General features: G+C 38.4%; 1 protein-coding gene across 8 annotated transcripts; it reads right to left on the bottom strand.

Moving 5' to 3' along the window:
* Positions 1-10,678: 10,678 nt before the first annotated feature.
* LOC146514581 (bromodomain-containing protein 3-like) lies at positions 10,679-17,613 on the bottom strand. Of its 8 annotated transcripts, none has more exons than XM_085165915.1 (10): positions 17,166-17,613; positions 15,009-15,337; positions 13,689-13,826; positions 13,235-13,370; positions 12,542-12,792; positions 12,328-12,456; positions 12,086-12,232; positions 11,401-11,546; positions 11,036-11,310; positions 10,679-10,905 (listed from the first exon to the last, which is right to left on the bottom strand). In XM_085165915.1, exons 2-10 carry the CDS (start codon positions 15,201-15,203, stop codon positions 10,799-10,801), a joined length of 1,524 nt encoding a protein of 507 aa, XP_085022041.1. In that variant the 5' UTR covers positions 15,204-15,337; positions 17,166-17,613; the 3' UTR covers positions 10,679-10,798. The 8 variants fall into 8 exon arrangements, with proteins under 8 accessions (XP_085022041.1, XP_085022043.1, XP_085022042.1 ...); XM_085165917.1 differs by having other exon boundaries at positions 15,009-15,334; XM_085165916.1 differs by having other exon boundaries at positions 17,451-17,613.
* Positions 17,614-17,708: the final 95 nt, after the last annotated feature.

Here is a 17,708-nt window from a genome sequence, read left to right as displayed (position 1 = left end):
GGCATAAAGGGGATATATATATATATATATATATATATATATATATATATATATATATATATATATATATATATATATATATAGATATATAGATATATAGATAGATAATTCTTATGTTTGCAGAAGCTTTCTGTGTTAGTCTGAATATGCCTGGTAGTTGTACTGTAAGTCGAGAGTCTTGAGCAGATCACTAGTAACCTAGAGGTTACTAGTTTGTTTGTTACGTTTGTTACGGTTTGTTACGCAGAGAGGAGCGGTGAGAGAAACATCAGACTTCACTCTATCTTAACTGAAGTAATTCTTTTATTGTCTCTTGCCAATATCATGCACATACAGACAGCAACTTCCCAAAAAGGCCCCCAATCCATTTCCTGCTCCCTTTAAATACTCTAAAGACCACGCCTTCTCAATACAGACTGGCCTATAAAAGAGCTGCAATTGAGGCAGGCCTCCTCTTTACTGGGAAAAGAAGATGGCCACCACAGAGGTAACCTGCAAAACACTTTGTTACACGAATGCTTCCCAACATAGTTAAAGTGTTACAGTTGGAGTAAAAGTAACATGAAAATAATGAGTACATTTAATTTTCACCTAAACAAAATGTATTGTCACTAAATGTCTCACACAAAAGTCCGTTTGGAGCTTATTTTCATGTTGTGGGCCGATTATTCAATGCAGTCCTTCCACACAAGTACACAATAATAATACATCCATCTGGGTTTGGGTCAGGGTAGAACGAGTTTATGCAGAGAAGCCCACACCTCCCTCTCTCTGGCCACCTTCCTGAGTTCATACTGGAGGAACATAGTAGGGTTCTCAAGCCAGCTGAGAGATATGGGTCTGCCATGGAGCCTTCTCCTGGTAGGACATGCCCAAAACACCTCACCCAGGAGACATCCTAGCGGTTCCCATATGGTTTCAGCATCTTGGTCAAATGCCGGAACCACATCAACTGTTTCCTTTATTGTCAGGAGCAATTTGGGAGGGTCTTCTAAGACAGAGTAGTCTAGGGTGAGGGGGCAGACTAAGAGTGATCCAGAAAACTGTTTTTACAAGAAGAAAATAAAGGGACATGACTACCCTGCCTGGGAAAGGGTTACACTTTAAGGGAACTAGGCATAAAAATGTATATTTATGTCCATAGGGGTCTCTCACTCTTTTGCTTAGTTCCTGTGGCTGGTGGTATAGGCTACATTTTTAGACTGTGAATAGCGATGCATGAACAAAAGCAGTACCAAAGCAGGCTTTTGTGGTGGAGCCATTTTTATAGACAATTAGGTCAGAGGTTTTCAGACAGCATTTACCCACTTCTCAAGCCAAAAGCACTTAATGTCTTTACATGTTTAAGTAGCAATTAAATATACAAGTTGTTTTATAGTGAAATGAAGATAAACAAAGAAGCAAGCTCTTTTGTTTCCCCACACCTCCACAGAATCTAAACGGTAACTGAGAGGGGTTAGAGGTCAAAGAGGAAATAATATGTAAACTTTTGGTAAGGAAGTTTGCACTCACTCTAGGGAGCTTATAGAATAGAATAGAATAAACCTTTATTATCCCACGGATGAGAAATTGTGGTGTTAAATTGTGTAAAATTTGGTATAAAATTAAGTTGTTATCATGCCTTATCAGGCCTTGATTTGGGAACTAATAACTAACTAAATGGTAAATGGATTGCCTGTGGTTTAATGCTCCTCTAGTTATAGTATACATTCAAAGCACCTACGCTACAAGCCACTGTCATCCTTCCAGAAAGCCCTGTTTTATAGCATGCATACAGTGTCATTCAGCTTGACACACATTGGAGATTTTTTAGTGTTCACTGCCTAAGAACACTTCAACATGAAAAGCGGATGAGCTCGGGTTATGTACTTTAGTAAATTAATGTAATTGAGGGGAAAATGTATTTGCTGGATTATTGTCAGTATCCACTAGAGGTGGGAATCACACATTACCTCACAATAGCACACTGATGATATTCTGATGCAGTAATTCTGTGGTATTTGACACTTTGCAAGACAGAAACTCACAGTCTCTGTCTAACTGAAGAAGAAAACATACTCCTAAAAAAGCAAGAGACTATAATTATCTCTAATTTGCTGCACAAGAGTGTTAGTGTGTGCATATTAACATTATTCTTCAATTTAAATAATACGTCAGTTTAGTTAATATGATCTTCTTATGTTACAAAGTTATGAAGTAGTTTCTCTGAGTAAATGTCAGGAGAAACCATTAAAATCGTCTGTTTGTTTTATTAAAAATGGTGATTTTTTTTTGTGACTGTCTATAATCAAAAGAATCAATTTCATACAATGCAGTTTTGCTATTTTTTTTATTCCATTAGCAACAGTCTACAGTCATCCTCAAACAACATCTAGCAGTTTGTAAAAGGGCGACTTCTGATTCTACAAAACAAAAACGGCGGATTAGTTTAAAGTTAACCTATTTCTTTATAAAAACCCACACACCTACCACTACAAACCACATTTACCATGATTGCAAATGCTCAAGGCTGAAAAATGCAGTTGGCTTGTCATAACTTGTTCAGTAATGGGTTACCTGTTGTTTCTGGGAATGCAATAAAATGTGTTTTAAAAGGGGTTCACAGTACTTGGAAATGACCAGATTCTGAACATTGTATTTAAAATCCAGCACAGATGTAAACAAAGACAGCAAATTAAATTGAGTACTCCAGTTTCAGGATCCTGGTAGCATGCATGTTGGCTAACTGTTTCATAACTTTCCACAGTCGACAGACAAAAACTGATTTGCTGGTGGATATGGCTTTCCTCAGTTTTACAAAGACTGATGGCCTCACCTTCATAAAATGAGACGACATGCTTGCTACTAACCAATCTCATCAGTTCTTTTTCCAGACACAGTGGGCAGCTTTTCTCACCAACAGGAAAGAAAGACAGCAGTTTGTGTGCAAAGTAAACATTTAACCTGGCAAAGAGACAGATGTTCCCCCCTCAAGAACTGTTGGAGTCAAAGCAAATGCAAAATAAATATCATGCATGTTTAAGTTAGCAATTCAGTCATGTACTATCACGTCAATATATTTTATTATTTCACAGAAATAAAAAACAACAACAACAATGTTTTGGCTGTGATCTGTCATTTGATATATATTTTGGGTTTGATTTTGCTCCTTTCTTTAATTGGGCAGTTACCTTTCTCATTTCCATATCCTCCCACTCGACTGCAATGTTCCCCAATGTCATCTTCTGTTAATAAAATAATCACAGTTGGTCAATTAATCTCTTAATTGTCACCAACCTCAATATGCCACCTGTTTCTTGTTAAACCCCCTTTGTCATGTCTCATTACTTTATCAGCTCAGTCATCAGTGCATCTTCCCACCTCCACATTCCCACAGGGACATAACACATTTAGCCAGTTTGTCTCTGGGCATATATGAGAGAAGCAGAGCAAAACCTGATTTCCGGTGCTCCTTTTGAAATTGAAAGATTTTAAAGATTGCACAGCTGCTGGCCCATACGATCTTAAATCACCCATATAGAAACCGGGGATGGCTTTGGTTTTCAGAAGGCTTGAGATGACTTTTTTTTTTTTTTTTTTAATATAGCAAATTCTGTGCAAGTGAGCAATTTAAGGCACTGGAAATGTACCACCAGAACAAATTGTGTTTTTCCTGTTTGTTTAAGAATTTGTAGAAGGTAGTGAATTATCATAGTATTCTCCCACTGTACTATCCATGGTGCCCTGAAAGCAGTAAAGGCTGACATGGACAGAATTTGTACTAACAAAGAGCAGCTAAACAGAATATTTCACAGAAACCCACTATCTCACACGCTTCTTGTCATCTAGCTCCATCACTGAAGAGTAAGGACTTTATAAGCTTCACCTTTCTTCCATCTGCAGCCATGTTTACCTCATAAAGTGACACAAGGGCTTTGACTGTTCAGATTAATGGAGCTATCAAACATTCCCATGGTAGCTGCAGCTCCATAGACTGTATCAAAAAACACGGACATATCCACAGAGCCATCACTTATTGGTTAATGAAGTCTAGGAATAGCAAAAATAAAAACATTTGTCACTTAAGTACAGGTAGAAGTACAGATATTTGTGTGAAAAATAATCTGGTAGTACTGATTCAACTTCTTTACTCTTAAGTAAAAGTGAAAAAGTAGAGGTTCTGAAATGTGTTCAGAGAATAAAAATGTGCAAAACTACCTGAACCTTGAAGTGAGGTTTAGCATGTGGAGGACCCTACGATCGGGTGTAGCAGTGTAGTGTGTGGAAAAGAATCAATTAGACATAAGTTATAATAATTTCTCTTGTGTAATCCCGTAGACTTTTCTTTCTGTACAGGCTATGCTGGTACTGCTCTGAGATTCACTGCTCATCGTGCATTCAGACAGCTGAATTTAACAAAATTATAACCCCTACACTGTATAAAGCTAGTGTATCCATAGAATTCAGTGAGTAAATCACCAGTTTAAAATTGGTCATTTATAACTGTTACCCCGTTACGTTGACCATGAACACCACAGCTGCTCTGAAACAGCAACCATAGATCATTACTGCAAACTTTACCAAAGTCCTGAAAATGAGCCATTGTTGCCTGCACTAAACTGCCTTGTATTTCATTACAATCTTTGAATAACAAAATGTTTGTATATATTTGTTTTGCAAGATGTTCCATGACATGAAAATATATAACTGTCGTCAAAGGTTTTGATATACTCATCATAAGCATGAATGTCATGGTAATTTTTGCTTTTACTAATTTCTTTGAACTGTTATTTTTCTAAAACAGAATAGTTGCACAGCATATATCTTTTATGACTTAAAAAAAGAAAAGAACTGAGTGTATAAGTTTAAATGTATGTTGGACTTTATCTAAACCAAAGAGGTTCAAAAGTATACATACAGGCTCAAGTAAATATACATCTTCCCACCTGGTTAAATGTCCCTTAGCAAGCTGCACCTCAACCAGATGGTTTTGGTTACTACGAACAAGTTTGTGGCATAACTCTGGCTGGACATTTGACCACTCATCTTGGCCGAATTGGTAAAGTTAATTTAAATTAGTTGGTTTTACAAATTTTCAGGGGGTTGAGGTCAGGCCTTTAGGAAGGACATGCCAGAAGTTTAGTGTTATCCTGCTTCATCCATTACAAAACCAGTTCTGATGTGTGTTTGGAATAGTTGTCCTATTGTTGCTTTAATTAAAGTTGAAGAAGGTATTCTTCTTTCATTATTCCATTCATTTGCTGTATTGTACCAACGACATTAAAACAGCACCAAAGGAGGACACTATCACCACCATGCTTGACAACTGTTACATTGTTCTTAGATTTGAAAGCTTCACCTTAGTTCTCTACACACACCTCTTGACACTGTGGCCAAATAGCTCAATCTTTGTCTTGTCTGACCATAAAAATGTTATCCAGAAGGCATTTAGTTGGTCTATGTGGGCAGCTGCAAATTTCAATCAAGCTTCAAGGTGTTGATTTAAGAATAAGGGCTTCTTTCTTGGTCGCCATCTTCTTAGTCTATGGCAATGTAGAACTTGCTTGATTCTGGACACTGTTGCTGGCGTTCCAGTAGTTTCCAGTTAATCACATCACACTTTTACGATCCCTGATTTGTTACTGAAGATCCTAACCAATTTCCTCTCAACTGAGTGTTACAGTTTGGGACTTCTTCCAGATTTTGGCAAAGTGGTAATACAAAAATAAATCCAAAAGAAATTTAAACTGTTTACCCAGTTCCTGTTTTTTTTTTAAAGTAATTAAAGATGTATGCTGTACAACTATTCCGCCCTGGATAAAGAACAGTTAAGAATCTGTTAAAAATCCCAAATTACAATGACATTCATGCCCATGATGAGTGTAAGTAAGCTTCTGACCACAACTGTGAACTTCAGGAACACATCATGGATAGATCAAATATCTTTTGGCTAGATCAAGTGAGTGGAAAGGCTCTTTTGCAACAGGATATATGAGCTCAAGGCACACATTCTTCTACATCTTCTATATACAGTGTATGTACAGACCGCATTTCTAATAAAATAATGCATCACAAGTTTTGCCATCCCCAAGGGAACAGCTATCCTGCTTGAGACATCAATGTTTGATTAATAGTGAATTAATTGAACATATTTCACAACTACATAGAGAAACATCTCCTTCTGGTTGCAGACTTTGCACTGATATGGAAAGGCGGGCAAGATGGACTATGTGGAGGATAAGCCTCAGTAGTACTGTGCCTTTTTGGAGCGAGAAAAGGCTCTGTAAAGATGAGGTTCTGCTACCCTCTTTAAAACCCGGCATCCTTTCTAAAGAGCAAATATATGTTCATACTTTGTGGTTTTCTGATCTTAGAAGCACTTGATCTTAAAAGCACTTTCTTTGATGTACTTCCGATCTGCGATCAGCAGAAAAAAATATAAGACTGAGTGTTAATGTGAAACACTTTGCTTCACACTATACCATTATACCAGATATGCATTTAGTAGTTTGCCCCCATCTTACTTTGCTCAGACAAAGCTTTGTAATCTTGTATGCAACACAGTCCATATAAAAATATATGAGCAACAAAACTGGACACTGAAAATATCCTTTGTAAAATTAATTCTGTGATGCACAAATGGTCTTTGAGTTTGGCCTTTGGGTTCTGAGCCATGAGATCACTTAACCTTTAAGGACTGTTTGAACAGTTCCATCAGCCTAAAATATGGCCTATAAATCTTTAAGCAGGGCATTTTTTATGTGGAGGATAGTGTTGCTATGCTCTCTCAAATTCCAGAGAGAGAGAAAAAAAAGCAAGACAAATGGAGTCCTGGGATTGATTCTGAGAAGAAGAAAAAATTACTTAATTTCAGAGGATTTTTTCAGTTTTACTTCTTAAAGTTCACTTATGGCAATATGTGATCTTTTACAGAGATAGAAGAAAAGAACATATCTAAAATCCCATCCAGACAGATAAATAAAGGTCAGCACATTTCAGTGAAACCTAATGGAACATCCAGTTATGGCTTTTTCTTTTTTGTGTGGTGTTCCCCATGCATTTCACAACATAACATTTAAGAAAAGCACATGCAGGATATAAAAAAAAATCATGAAGTGGATGCATGTGCTAGCTAAGGTTGCAGTAATCTAAAAATGCCACAAACAAGCTTGACGTGTGTGTAATAACAGAACAAGCTTTCTCCTTGCACAGGTGCTACTGGAGTACCTTCGAGTAAGGCACGTGAACCTTAGCACCATCATGCTTATCGTGATAGAAAGGACAACGATATAGTGCAAGATAATACATGACGTGTGAGTTTAATGCAGTGCAGTACTGCAAAAATATCATGCTCGGCAAAATATTTTGCTGGGTAAGTAATGGTTTTGAATAGATTAACTAGAATCATAAAGTTTGTTACAAATTGAAGATATATTACAAAAAAGAGGCTCACACTATAAGAATATCATCTGCTAATTTGCAATTATGGTATATGTCACATTAGCATAAATTGTTTACCAAACAAAAGTGGATGCATATGAAGCTCAATCTGTAAAGTTCATTCACATGACATTGACATGAAACCACAATCATTCACTTGTATTAATTTCTACTGGGTTTTCTACAAGGTGATAAAAAGAAGAAGGGTAGGGAAAGAAAAAAAGAAAACAAGACAACCATTAATCAAGCAAACTGTGCGATGTGTTTGTAGAGATGCACGTGTGTGGTCTTCTTAACACTATATTCATGCACTGAGTGATGGCCAGAAGTGGCAGAAATGACTAGTTGTCACTGGAGCTGTGGCATTGATCAATCATGCCCTGAGGTTGCTGAGGGCTGCTGCATGTGGCATGACAGGAATGCAGGTCACAAAGATCACATCACCCAGCAACATGCACACTGCAAGAACAGCAGGCTGGTGTGGCAGAGAGAGAGAGAAAAAAGAAAAGGGTAAATGATGAATGGCCTCACAAACCTCTCCAGCACTAGTACACAACTGATACATACAACTGGAGAACTTTTTTTTTTTTTTTTTTTTACAAAAAGGGATCTGCATTCTTTTAAATCATTTTAGTGGTTTTCGGATTTTTACAAATCAGATAAACGTTCTTGTATAAAATGACAAACTGTACTGACGAATGATGAAAAAAGTAATGCATAGGAAACAGACTAACACTGTAAAATCAAAAGCAAGAAAAAAAAAGAATAAAGATTAAGATGGCACATGATGGCCATCTACTGGTGAGTTCAATAACTGAGCCACAGGTATACTTTGCACATTTTTTTCCTTTTCATTTTTTTTCTGCCAGTAAGCTTTTCTTTGCTTCCACAGACGTCTCACACAAACCTTCCCAACTCCATATATGCTGTCATTCTGATGTATGTTGAAAGTTGCACTGAGATTTGATGAGAGTAATCTGGTGCAAGCACCAGCTGTTCAAAGCGGGCAGCACTGGGCTTGTGCCAGTTTTGCAAAGCAGCTGGACGGTCAGATGGAAGTAGAGCTAATGTTTTAGGCAGCTTTCTTTCGCTGTTAGCTGTTTCCTGACAATGTTATAAGCATTTCCCATCCACTCTGAAGGGTTTTTTTAAGCTTTGTAAGATTTTTTTTTTTGTGTGGGAAAAAAAAAAACTTAACTCAAGAACCCAGGAGACAAAAAAAGCCAAGATGCAAAGCTCAAGCAAAACACTGATGCCACTGAGGTTTTGGGCCCCCAGTGAACCTCAATGAGAGCCATTATCCACAAATAAGGAAAACTTGGAACAGTAGTGAACCTTTCCAAAAATGGTAAATAGACTGGTTCTTATATAGTCCCACCAACCTTTTAGTTAGTAGGTAACCTGTGCTACCTCCTGAGTCACAGACAGGAGGTCTAAAGAGTATCACAGAACTGCAGACCTCACTTGCTTCAATTAAAGTCAGCGTTCATGATTCAGTAAGAAAGAGACTGGGCAAAAATGGCATTAATGGGAGAGTTCCAAGATGAAAACCACTGCTGAACAAAAAGAACACAAAGGCTCGCTTTACGTTTGCCAAAACACATTTCAATCACCAAGACTTTGGGGAAATTATTCTGTGGATGGACAACACCAAAGTGCAACTATTTGTTAATCTGGTGTGAAACTAACAGCATTTTATACAAAGAACTACAAACACAAAATCAAACATGGTAGAGGTAGCGTGATAGTCTGCAGCTTCTTTGCTGCTTCAGGATCTGGACAGTTTGCTGTAATTTATAGAGAGCAGAATTTATGTTTCTACCACAAAATCCAGAGGGAGAACATCCAGCCTTCTGTTTGTTCCCTTCAGTGCACCTGGGTTGCACAATAGAACAATCCACCTCTGACTGGCTCAATAAAAAGAAAAAGATTTTCGAGTGGCTTAGTCCAACTTTGGACTTAAATTTGACTGAGTTGCTTTGGTATTAAATTAAACAGGTCATTTATGCTTGCAAAAACTCCAACGTGACTGAACTAAAAACAATTCTGCATAGGAAGAGTGAGCTAAAATTCCTCCACAGTGGTGTTATAGACTCATCGCCAGTTAGCAGAAATGCTTAACTGCAGTTCTTGCTGCCAAGGGTGGCACAACTTGATGTTAGGTGCAAATACTTTTTCCAGGTAGGTTTGGATAGATTTTTTTCCCTTAATAAATACATTCACAATTTAAAAACTGAATTTTGGTTTTACTCTGGTGAACTTTGTCTAATATTAAAAGAAAGACAATATCAGGAAGCAGACCGGTGTTATTTTCAGGTATTCTGATTTTTAGTTTATATAGAACAAAGAAATATATGAAAAAAAAAAACAAAATAGTTACTACAGGAATGGAAGCTGAAAACAAAACAGTATGCAACAACAAGCACTGTTCATATTCTGCGCAATCAACTCTCCATTACATCTTTTTGCCATCACGAAAATCTCTAAAATTTGTTATTAAGGTTTCTGGAAAGCATTTTTATGGTGTGATTTGTTCATGGGAAATTACATTCCCACTGTTTGGACTGTTCCCCAAAGCAAACTGCAGTGTTTCATGATGTTCCTGGCCTCTGCTGCTCAATTTCATCTTCATACAGAATAAAAATAAGAAAACTGTTGAGACCTGATAATTCATCAGTCTTATGTAACGTGCATTATTCTTGCATGGTACACCTAAATGCATTTAGTGCTAAATTAACCCTTTATTTACCATGGGCCGCTGGTGGGCCTATTTTTACAGGCACTTTTAAATGATCATAACTCCATTACCGTTTGTGCTGAAAAGACAAAATTCCAGTGATTTTATAAAGAAGAGTAGAAGAGCTTTATGGGGATATCTGCCTAGATGTTACCATGTGCACTCACATTACTGTACTTCTCAACCATTTTGGGGGCTTTTAAGAAAATTCAAATGGTTACTGTGTTTCATTTGACAGCCAAAATAAGTCCACCACACCTGTATAAATCTTGGTCAATAAATGGTTAAGAAACAATTTAGTTACAGCACTTAATATTAGTAATATAAATTGAAGTATTTCCAAATCAGCAAAGAAAAAACATAAATGTAAAAAAATGGGATAATGGTCAATCAAAGACGTTATCGTCTGAAACTGATGTAATGAAATCTACTCTTACCCAAGCAGAATGCCATCCGGCTCTGTTGCAGATTTAGAGTCTGATAAACACCAGAGAGATCGTTATTTAAAATACAGCACAAACATTTTCAATGGGAATTTTTATTTTAAACATAATGAACAGGTAACAAAATAGAGAGGTTTAATATATTTGACGAAATGTCTTTTGGTCATAATAGCAAAAATAAATAAAATCAATACAGTAATCATGAGTCACTGTCTTCTGTGCTCGAGTCAGTGAAGCTGGTGTTGGCAGAATCTGAAGAACTGCTGCTGCTGCTGGTGCGATGAGATGGAGTTTGACGGCTTTTCTCTGGATGAAGGGGAGTAAAAGAGGCAACATCATTGATTAAATGCTACAGATAGTGATAGCAGGGAAAATCTATGGGTGATTTGTGCCTTAATGTCAAATGAATTCAAGTGAGCCTGTGCTTGGTACTTACTCTGAAATTTCTTAAACTTCTTACAGAGACATGACTTGACATATTGCTCCAGAGCACGCAGAGTGGATGGCTTTAGCGTCTCAAAGTCAATCTCGATTTCATCTGGGTTGGTGTTGCACACCGAGGGCTCCTGGCTCTGAATGATGTGCACCACGTGGCCCAGTTTCATGCCAGGTAACCGGTTAATGTCCAGGCTTAGCTGGTGCTTTTCAACGTAAGTCATTGGCAAAGATTCATCCTCTGACTCCCATTCATTGCTCCCTTTCCATGAATATCTATCAAAAAGACAAAGCAGTGAAAATCTCTGTTAAAAAGTAATACCACAAAATAAAAAAAAAGTTCATGAGCTAAACAAAACATCATACCTAGCACAGGAATTTGATGTACATCTGGAATTCAATACTCCTACATTTTGTCGGCTGTTGTCTTTTTTGTCCTTTTCTTTTTTCTTCTTTGGTTTACTCACAGGGGATTCAGACAGAGCAGCAAGCTGTCCATGAACGGCTTTAAGCTGGCAAGAAAAGTGCCACAAAAATTAGAAGTCTTGTATTCCTGAGAATGATGAATCAGTAGGAAGGTTCAATACACAGTTAACACCCATGCTCCCTGGAAGTAGCCTTCCAGCAGACATTGGAAAGTTGAACACACAGCAACTTTTGGCTCAGAAACCAGACCACAGTTTTCAGAATGAGAGCGAGCCGTGAAGGTGGTATATTTGGCACAAATGACTTGAACTGTGGATCAAAAAGGAAAGTGTATTGCCAGCCCAGCTTGCTATTTTGCTCTCTAAAGTATTTAATTCCTCAAAATAAAATGCAATGTAAGGGTTATAGCCGTGGTGGGGTGAAGGAGATTGCACAATGATGTGCACTAGATCACAAAGGAAAATCTAAAAGTAGAAGCAGCTCTGAAAATGGTGCTGAGCTATCCAAGGAGACTATTTCCTTGTGCACAGTGGACAAACTTAAATCAGATATGAGCTTTGTTTTGCAGTGCGTTGCACAACTTTTTCAAAGCACCTAGTAATAATACATCTGTGCAGTAACCCACCTGATGTGCACCCACCTGTTCTTGCAACTCAGCAAGTCGGGTGGCACGCTCCTCTGCAGACTCTGGTTTCTCCAAACTGCCACCTGCTTGTGAGGTCACTTCCACGTGTTCGTCTGGCATCTTTGCAAACCTTTGCTCGAAAACTCCCTGAAGCAAACAGAGTGAAATAGAAAGCAGAGCAACCAAAACTTTCCCCCTCCCACCCATTTTTAATAATAATATTCTATAAATTCCAAACCCACCTGAAGTTTTCTGGCCTTAATAACAACATCATGATGTGCAGGATTGTATTTGTAGCAGTTAGAAAAAATTAACCTAACATCTGCAGCAAACACTTGTGCATCCTGGTACTCTCCTGCATCCATCTTTTTCTGAAAATAAAAAAGGTAACCAAATAAAGCATGTGTATCAAGGCACAAAGCAAATGCATGTATAAAGGCATATAAGCAAACATACTTTAACCGTGCTGAGATCCATGGGGTACTTGATGATGTCATGATAATCGTGTAGCTGCAGAGCTTCTGCGTCTACAGGCTTGTAAAAAGGCCAGGCGTAGGCAGAATGTTTCTTAGAGAGCATTTCCTTCAGGATATGCTTGCAGTACTTCAGCTGTTCACTAAGGCCACAGGGTTCAGTGTTTTGTTGTGATGACTCCTCTTCAAAGTCGCTCTTGGCACGGCTTGAGCTCTCATGCCTCTTCCTGCTTTCTAAAAATAATTAAATTGTTACAATTAGTTCATTTAAACAAACCTTTCTCCTCTCTCTTATCTGCCCTATTTCCTTCATTAGCTTAGAGTTTTTAAAGATGTAAAATAATTAAAGCGAAAATGCTGCTAAAACTAATCTATAATCTTATTAAAACTTTAGACTTTTAATAAGTGGATAAGAAGCACACATAGCTGTGAAACTGAAAGTCTGGATTGCCAGGATTTTGGAGAGTAACGGTAAAACCCATCACTCTCCATGAACGCCTGCACCCTCTCATCTCATATTTGGTTATTGGATTACATACAAGGTGTTCAGCATCTCATCAGTGACACCCTCCATGTGCTAGCCTATGCAGTCTGCTGAATTCTTGCGACCGAACATCAAAGTACTAGTTTACTACTAATAAGCAGTCAGTGTTACAAGTTCTTTTAAGTGAGTTACCTGGTGTGCTACTTTTTTTGCCCTTCCCTTTGGCAGCATGAGGAACAATCTCCACTTCATTCTGAGGCATCTGGGCAACTTTTTGCAAGTAAATCTTTTCCAAGGCGAGCGCCATCAGGACAATATCGTCTGTAGGCTGAAGAGGACAGAGGGAATGATTTTTTTGCATTTTGTAGCTCAACTACGCCAATTTTGGACACGGTGACGTATTGTCCTCTTGCATGCCTTAGAGAATTGGTAATTAGTTTAATAAGGAATTTTCACAGTGAATGCTGTTCTGAGAAAATGTTGGCGATCAACGCCGAAAGCCAAATTAACTGCATCCAGGCCCAGTATACAAAACTCAACTCTTGCTCAAACATTCTCCGGCATGGCATATATTGCCCAGTGTGAGGACACGCTTAGTATCTGTAAGGGAACAATGGAAGGAATTTGCAATCACAAAGCTCCTCACCTTATTGTATATGTAGCAGTTGGTAAACATGGTGTTGAAGTCTTGCAGGCATTCACTCGCACTCCAATAATAGTTGTTCTCTAGTCGTTTCTTAATGGTTCCCATGTCCATGGGCAATGTTATTATTTTATGATAGTCCTGGTTAAGAGAAAGAGTTGATGTCAGATAAATATAGCATTACATTTTTGCGCAGCCCCACACTGAGGCTCTGCCAAAGTTTGATTAACGGAGAACAATTACACTGCACAATTTCCAGTTTATTCATGTTGGATCTTAATTTAATTAATCTATTTCTATAAAACTTGATATTAACTAAATGTTAATTACTTTATTAAGACAGAGTCAAACGGCATCATTCAGACTACTTAATAGTGTTTGGAACTTAAGGCAAAAATGGAGGTGGCTAAATCGCCACCAACTTAAAATCACCAAGATTAGCTTTTTTGCACTGTCTGAAGTGAGTCAGATAATCGGGTTGGAATTAACATCAATACTGTTTAACATCAACTGTTTGCATTTTTAGATTCAGCACTAAATTGGGTAAATAAATTAGTTACACTTCATACACATTCTTGCTGATGTATTAAAATTTAGGATCAAGGATATGTCGGCAGGCTTTCGAGTCATTTCTTACTGAAGTATGGCTAAAACTAGGATAAGATGCAAGACAGAGTGACACTGCATTCCATTCCTCTATACTCACTGTGGTATGTGGGTTGTGCGTGAGAATTAGGAACAAAATAAAAGGGAGGAAAAACAAAAAAATATCTTAGACAACATTAAATTAACAGTGAGAGAATAACAAAACGAAAAGAAGATCTGGTAGTTTCAGAAGAGAAGAACAGACAGACCCAGGAGCACAAAGCAAGTTAGCGTATCTGAAAACTAAAAAAAAAAACTAAAATATATATATATATATATATATATATATATATATATATATGGGTAAACTTGGAGCTAAATGAGAAAGCCGCAACACGAACAAGAGAAAATGGCTGCAGCCTGTACCAACTGGGGTAAATGCGGCGTAAAACTGCTGGCAGCTACCAGTAAATGTATATTTAACAACAATGGCTAAATAGATCATATAATACAACATAATGCCCACTTAACATCACTTTTGCATAAAGAATGAGGACATTGTGGAATTAAAAAATATTTTCATTATGAGCAAAACTATGACTTACTTGTGCAACTAACTGAAGAAAAGCCCTGCAATCCTGAGGCTGAAGTCATTTTTGTACCATGATTTGTGAAAAACCCATAAAAATGACTTGATGCACTGTAACCCTGTCAGCTGAACATGTGCAAACTACTCACTGGCAGTCCAAGAGCAACTGCATCGACAGGCTGGTAAAAAGGCCAGGCGAACTGGTGCCGCCACAGCGATTTGATCACTATGTTCTGCATATACTGCAGCTGGTTGGTCCTCCGGCCTTGCTTGTTGGGATTGGTCACCTCGGGAGGTGGGGGATTAACAAGCTGAGGAGGGTCCTGGTTGGTGTCTGTGGACATGACGGCTGCACAAATTCTTCTGGGTTCTGTTATCTTCTGTAAGTCATGTAGTGTTCACCTGACAGCTTGTCACACACTCTGAAAACTATGCATGAAGCAGGCTGGGGAGTCGTCAAACCACACAATGTGGCCTGCTGACATAAAAGAATAGACTGTTATGATCATGTGGTTCTCCAAATATTAAATATAACACTATAAAAGAGGAAGCGACTGATTACTTCACACCATTGATATAGTTTCAAAAACAGACTATATCTCATATCTTTTGAAGCTTATCACATTCATTTTACTTTATTATTATGTAAAACAATCTGCACATGACTGTATAAAGGCTCTTTCCTTGCATGCTGAAAGGAGGCAATTGAGGTATTTCAGTCATCCAGTTAGAATGCCTCCTGGGCATACCTAACTGGGAGGAGACCCCGGGGTAGACCCAGAACCTGCTGGAGAGATTATACATCTCATCTGACCTGGGAATGCCTTGGGACCCCCATGGGGAACTGGAAAGAGTGGCTGGAGAGAAGGATGTCTGAATACTGCAACCCGGCTTCAGATGAGCAGAAGACACGGAGGGTGTGTAAAGGTTTAGTGGGCATGCGAACTGAGAAATGTTTTCTTGGCAAATACACTGACAAAATTTGAGAGGCTGTTTCACTGATGGTGTTGGAATCAGCTATGTTTATTTAGCTGTCTAGCAATGCCTGCCTGCAATTATTCCAATTTGAATATTTAGAGAAGGTGGAGAGATGGAGGTATGCATTAGATAGAAGAGGAATCAAGAGGTGAGTGGTGAAGAAGAAAGTGAAGAGAGGGGAAAGTGAGTGGAGATGAGTGTCACGGGTGATTTGTGACAGGAGGATAGCAGCAGAAGTGAAAGCGAAGGTTTAGAGGATGGGAGCGAGACGGGCTATGAAGTATGGTTTGGAGCACTAACAAAAAGGCGGGAGGTCGAGCTGGAGCTGTTAAAGGTGAAGAGCTAAGATTTTCATTAGGCCTGACTAGAATGGGCAAGATTAAAAATGAGGACATGAAAGGGTCAGCTTAGACTGAGGTTGCTACAAAGGATGATAAAGATGGAGCTGCTAGGTATGAAGAAAAGAGAAAGACAAGAGAAGAGATTCTTAGATGTAGTGAAGGAGAACATGGAGAGTGTTAGTGTGACAGAGGAGGGTGCTACAGATAAGGTGAAATGAAGGGAGATGACCCATTGTGGCGACCCTTAAAGGGAGCAGCAGAAAGGAGCAGGTGATTTCGATTTTTTCTTATTTCAGTTTTATTTGCAGTTCTAATGCATTTCAATTAATTTCGAGGGAGGCTTTGTTCATTTCAGTTTAGTTTTTAAATAGCTTACAAAACTTTATTCTTCAAATATTGTTATATTTTGTTGGTCTAAGTTAACAGATTATATTTCAATTGTTGTGAACGCATCCTTTTCTCAATAAATGCATTTCATGTATTTAACTTTAAGTTTTATTGAGGTGATATTACTGTTTATCTATTTTAACATTTAAATTATTTTCCTTTATTTCAGATCAAATGTTTCTTCAAATCTAATTTTATTTCGTTTGCTCATTTTACTAAACATCGCCACTGGAGAAGGCAGTGAGAGTCTGCATGATCTCAGACGCGGTATAAATCTCATCCTAGCTCATGTAATATCATACCATACTAATATAATGCTAACTTAACGGAGTAAGAAGGAAGAATCGGATTGTCAAGTTTTAAATGAGCACGACAGAGTGAAATAATCAGGAGGCCAGCTCTTGGGAACACTAACCAGTCACGTTCAGCACGTTAGCTTCATTTGGCTAGCAGATTAAGGTAAACCTATATGGGCGCATTGAGAGACAGATTTAAGTCGTCACTGCAAATGGGCAATAAAAAAACACCACAGTATCTTGTGCAGCGCCTACTGGGGTTTGTGTATTACAGTTGGGCCTCGCTTTGCCGCGGTTAACTTACCACTTACAAAGTTTTCATAGGGACGCCAGTCGCTGTTACCTGAACGCTCGCAATTACCTTCAGATAACGGCAACACATACATGTACCACATAACTTGTTTCGCAGAGGATAACGGGAGAGTCACGAGTGTTTACCAACTCGTTTTTTCTTCTCATGAAGGTGCTTTAAAATGCTAGTTTCTATTTAAGCCCGTTCGCGCCGCACCGAAGGCCAAACAGAGAAAAAAAAATCGAGATACGGTAACTCCTGGCTGCACTTAGACCAGCTGAAAACTTCCACACAAACCTGCTGCGGGAATGGCTTCAAGTAACAAGCTGCCCTTCGTCGAAAGCTTCTGTGACCAATTTTTTAGCCAAAGTTAACAGCGTATACCGCCGCCTGCTGTGTCGGAGGGTGTCGAGAACCAAATGACCAAAATGACCGAAAGTGTAACGATCCCAAGAGAGGAGAGCGTTGATTTCATTCATTCTTCTTCTTCTTCTGCTTCTGGCTGCTCCCTTTAGGTGTCGCCACAGTGGATCATCAGCCTCCACCTCACCCTGC

Source organism: Neolamprologus multifasciatus, chromosome 7 (genome assembly GCF_963576455.1).
Source record: "Neolamprologus multifasciatus chromosome 7, fNeoMul1.2, whole genome shotgun sequence".
NCBI classification, from domain to species: domain Eukaryota; kingdom Metazoa; phylum Chordata; class Actinopteri; order Cichliformes; family Cichlidae; genus Neolamprologus; species Neolamprologus multifasciatus.
This window is presented reverse-complemented; position numbering and strand designations above follow the sequence as displayed.

Bases quoted from the DNA above. Each gene is read 5' to 3' on its own strand.
- LOC146514581 (XM_085165915.1), bottom strand. From the start codon at position 15,203: ATGTCCACAGACACCAACCAGGACCCTCCTCAGCTTGTTAATCCCCCA. The intron at 13,827-15,008 runs GTGAGTAGTTTG...TCTCTTAACCAG, and splicing joins CAGTTGCTCTTGGACTGCCA to GACTATCATAAAATAATAAC. The intron at 10,906-11,035 runs GTAAGTACCAAG...CCCTTCATCCAG, and splicing joins GAAGTTTAAGAAATTTCAGA to AGAAAAGCCGTCAAACTCCA.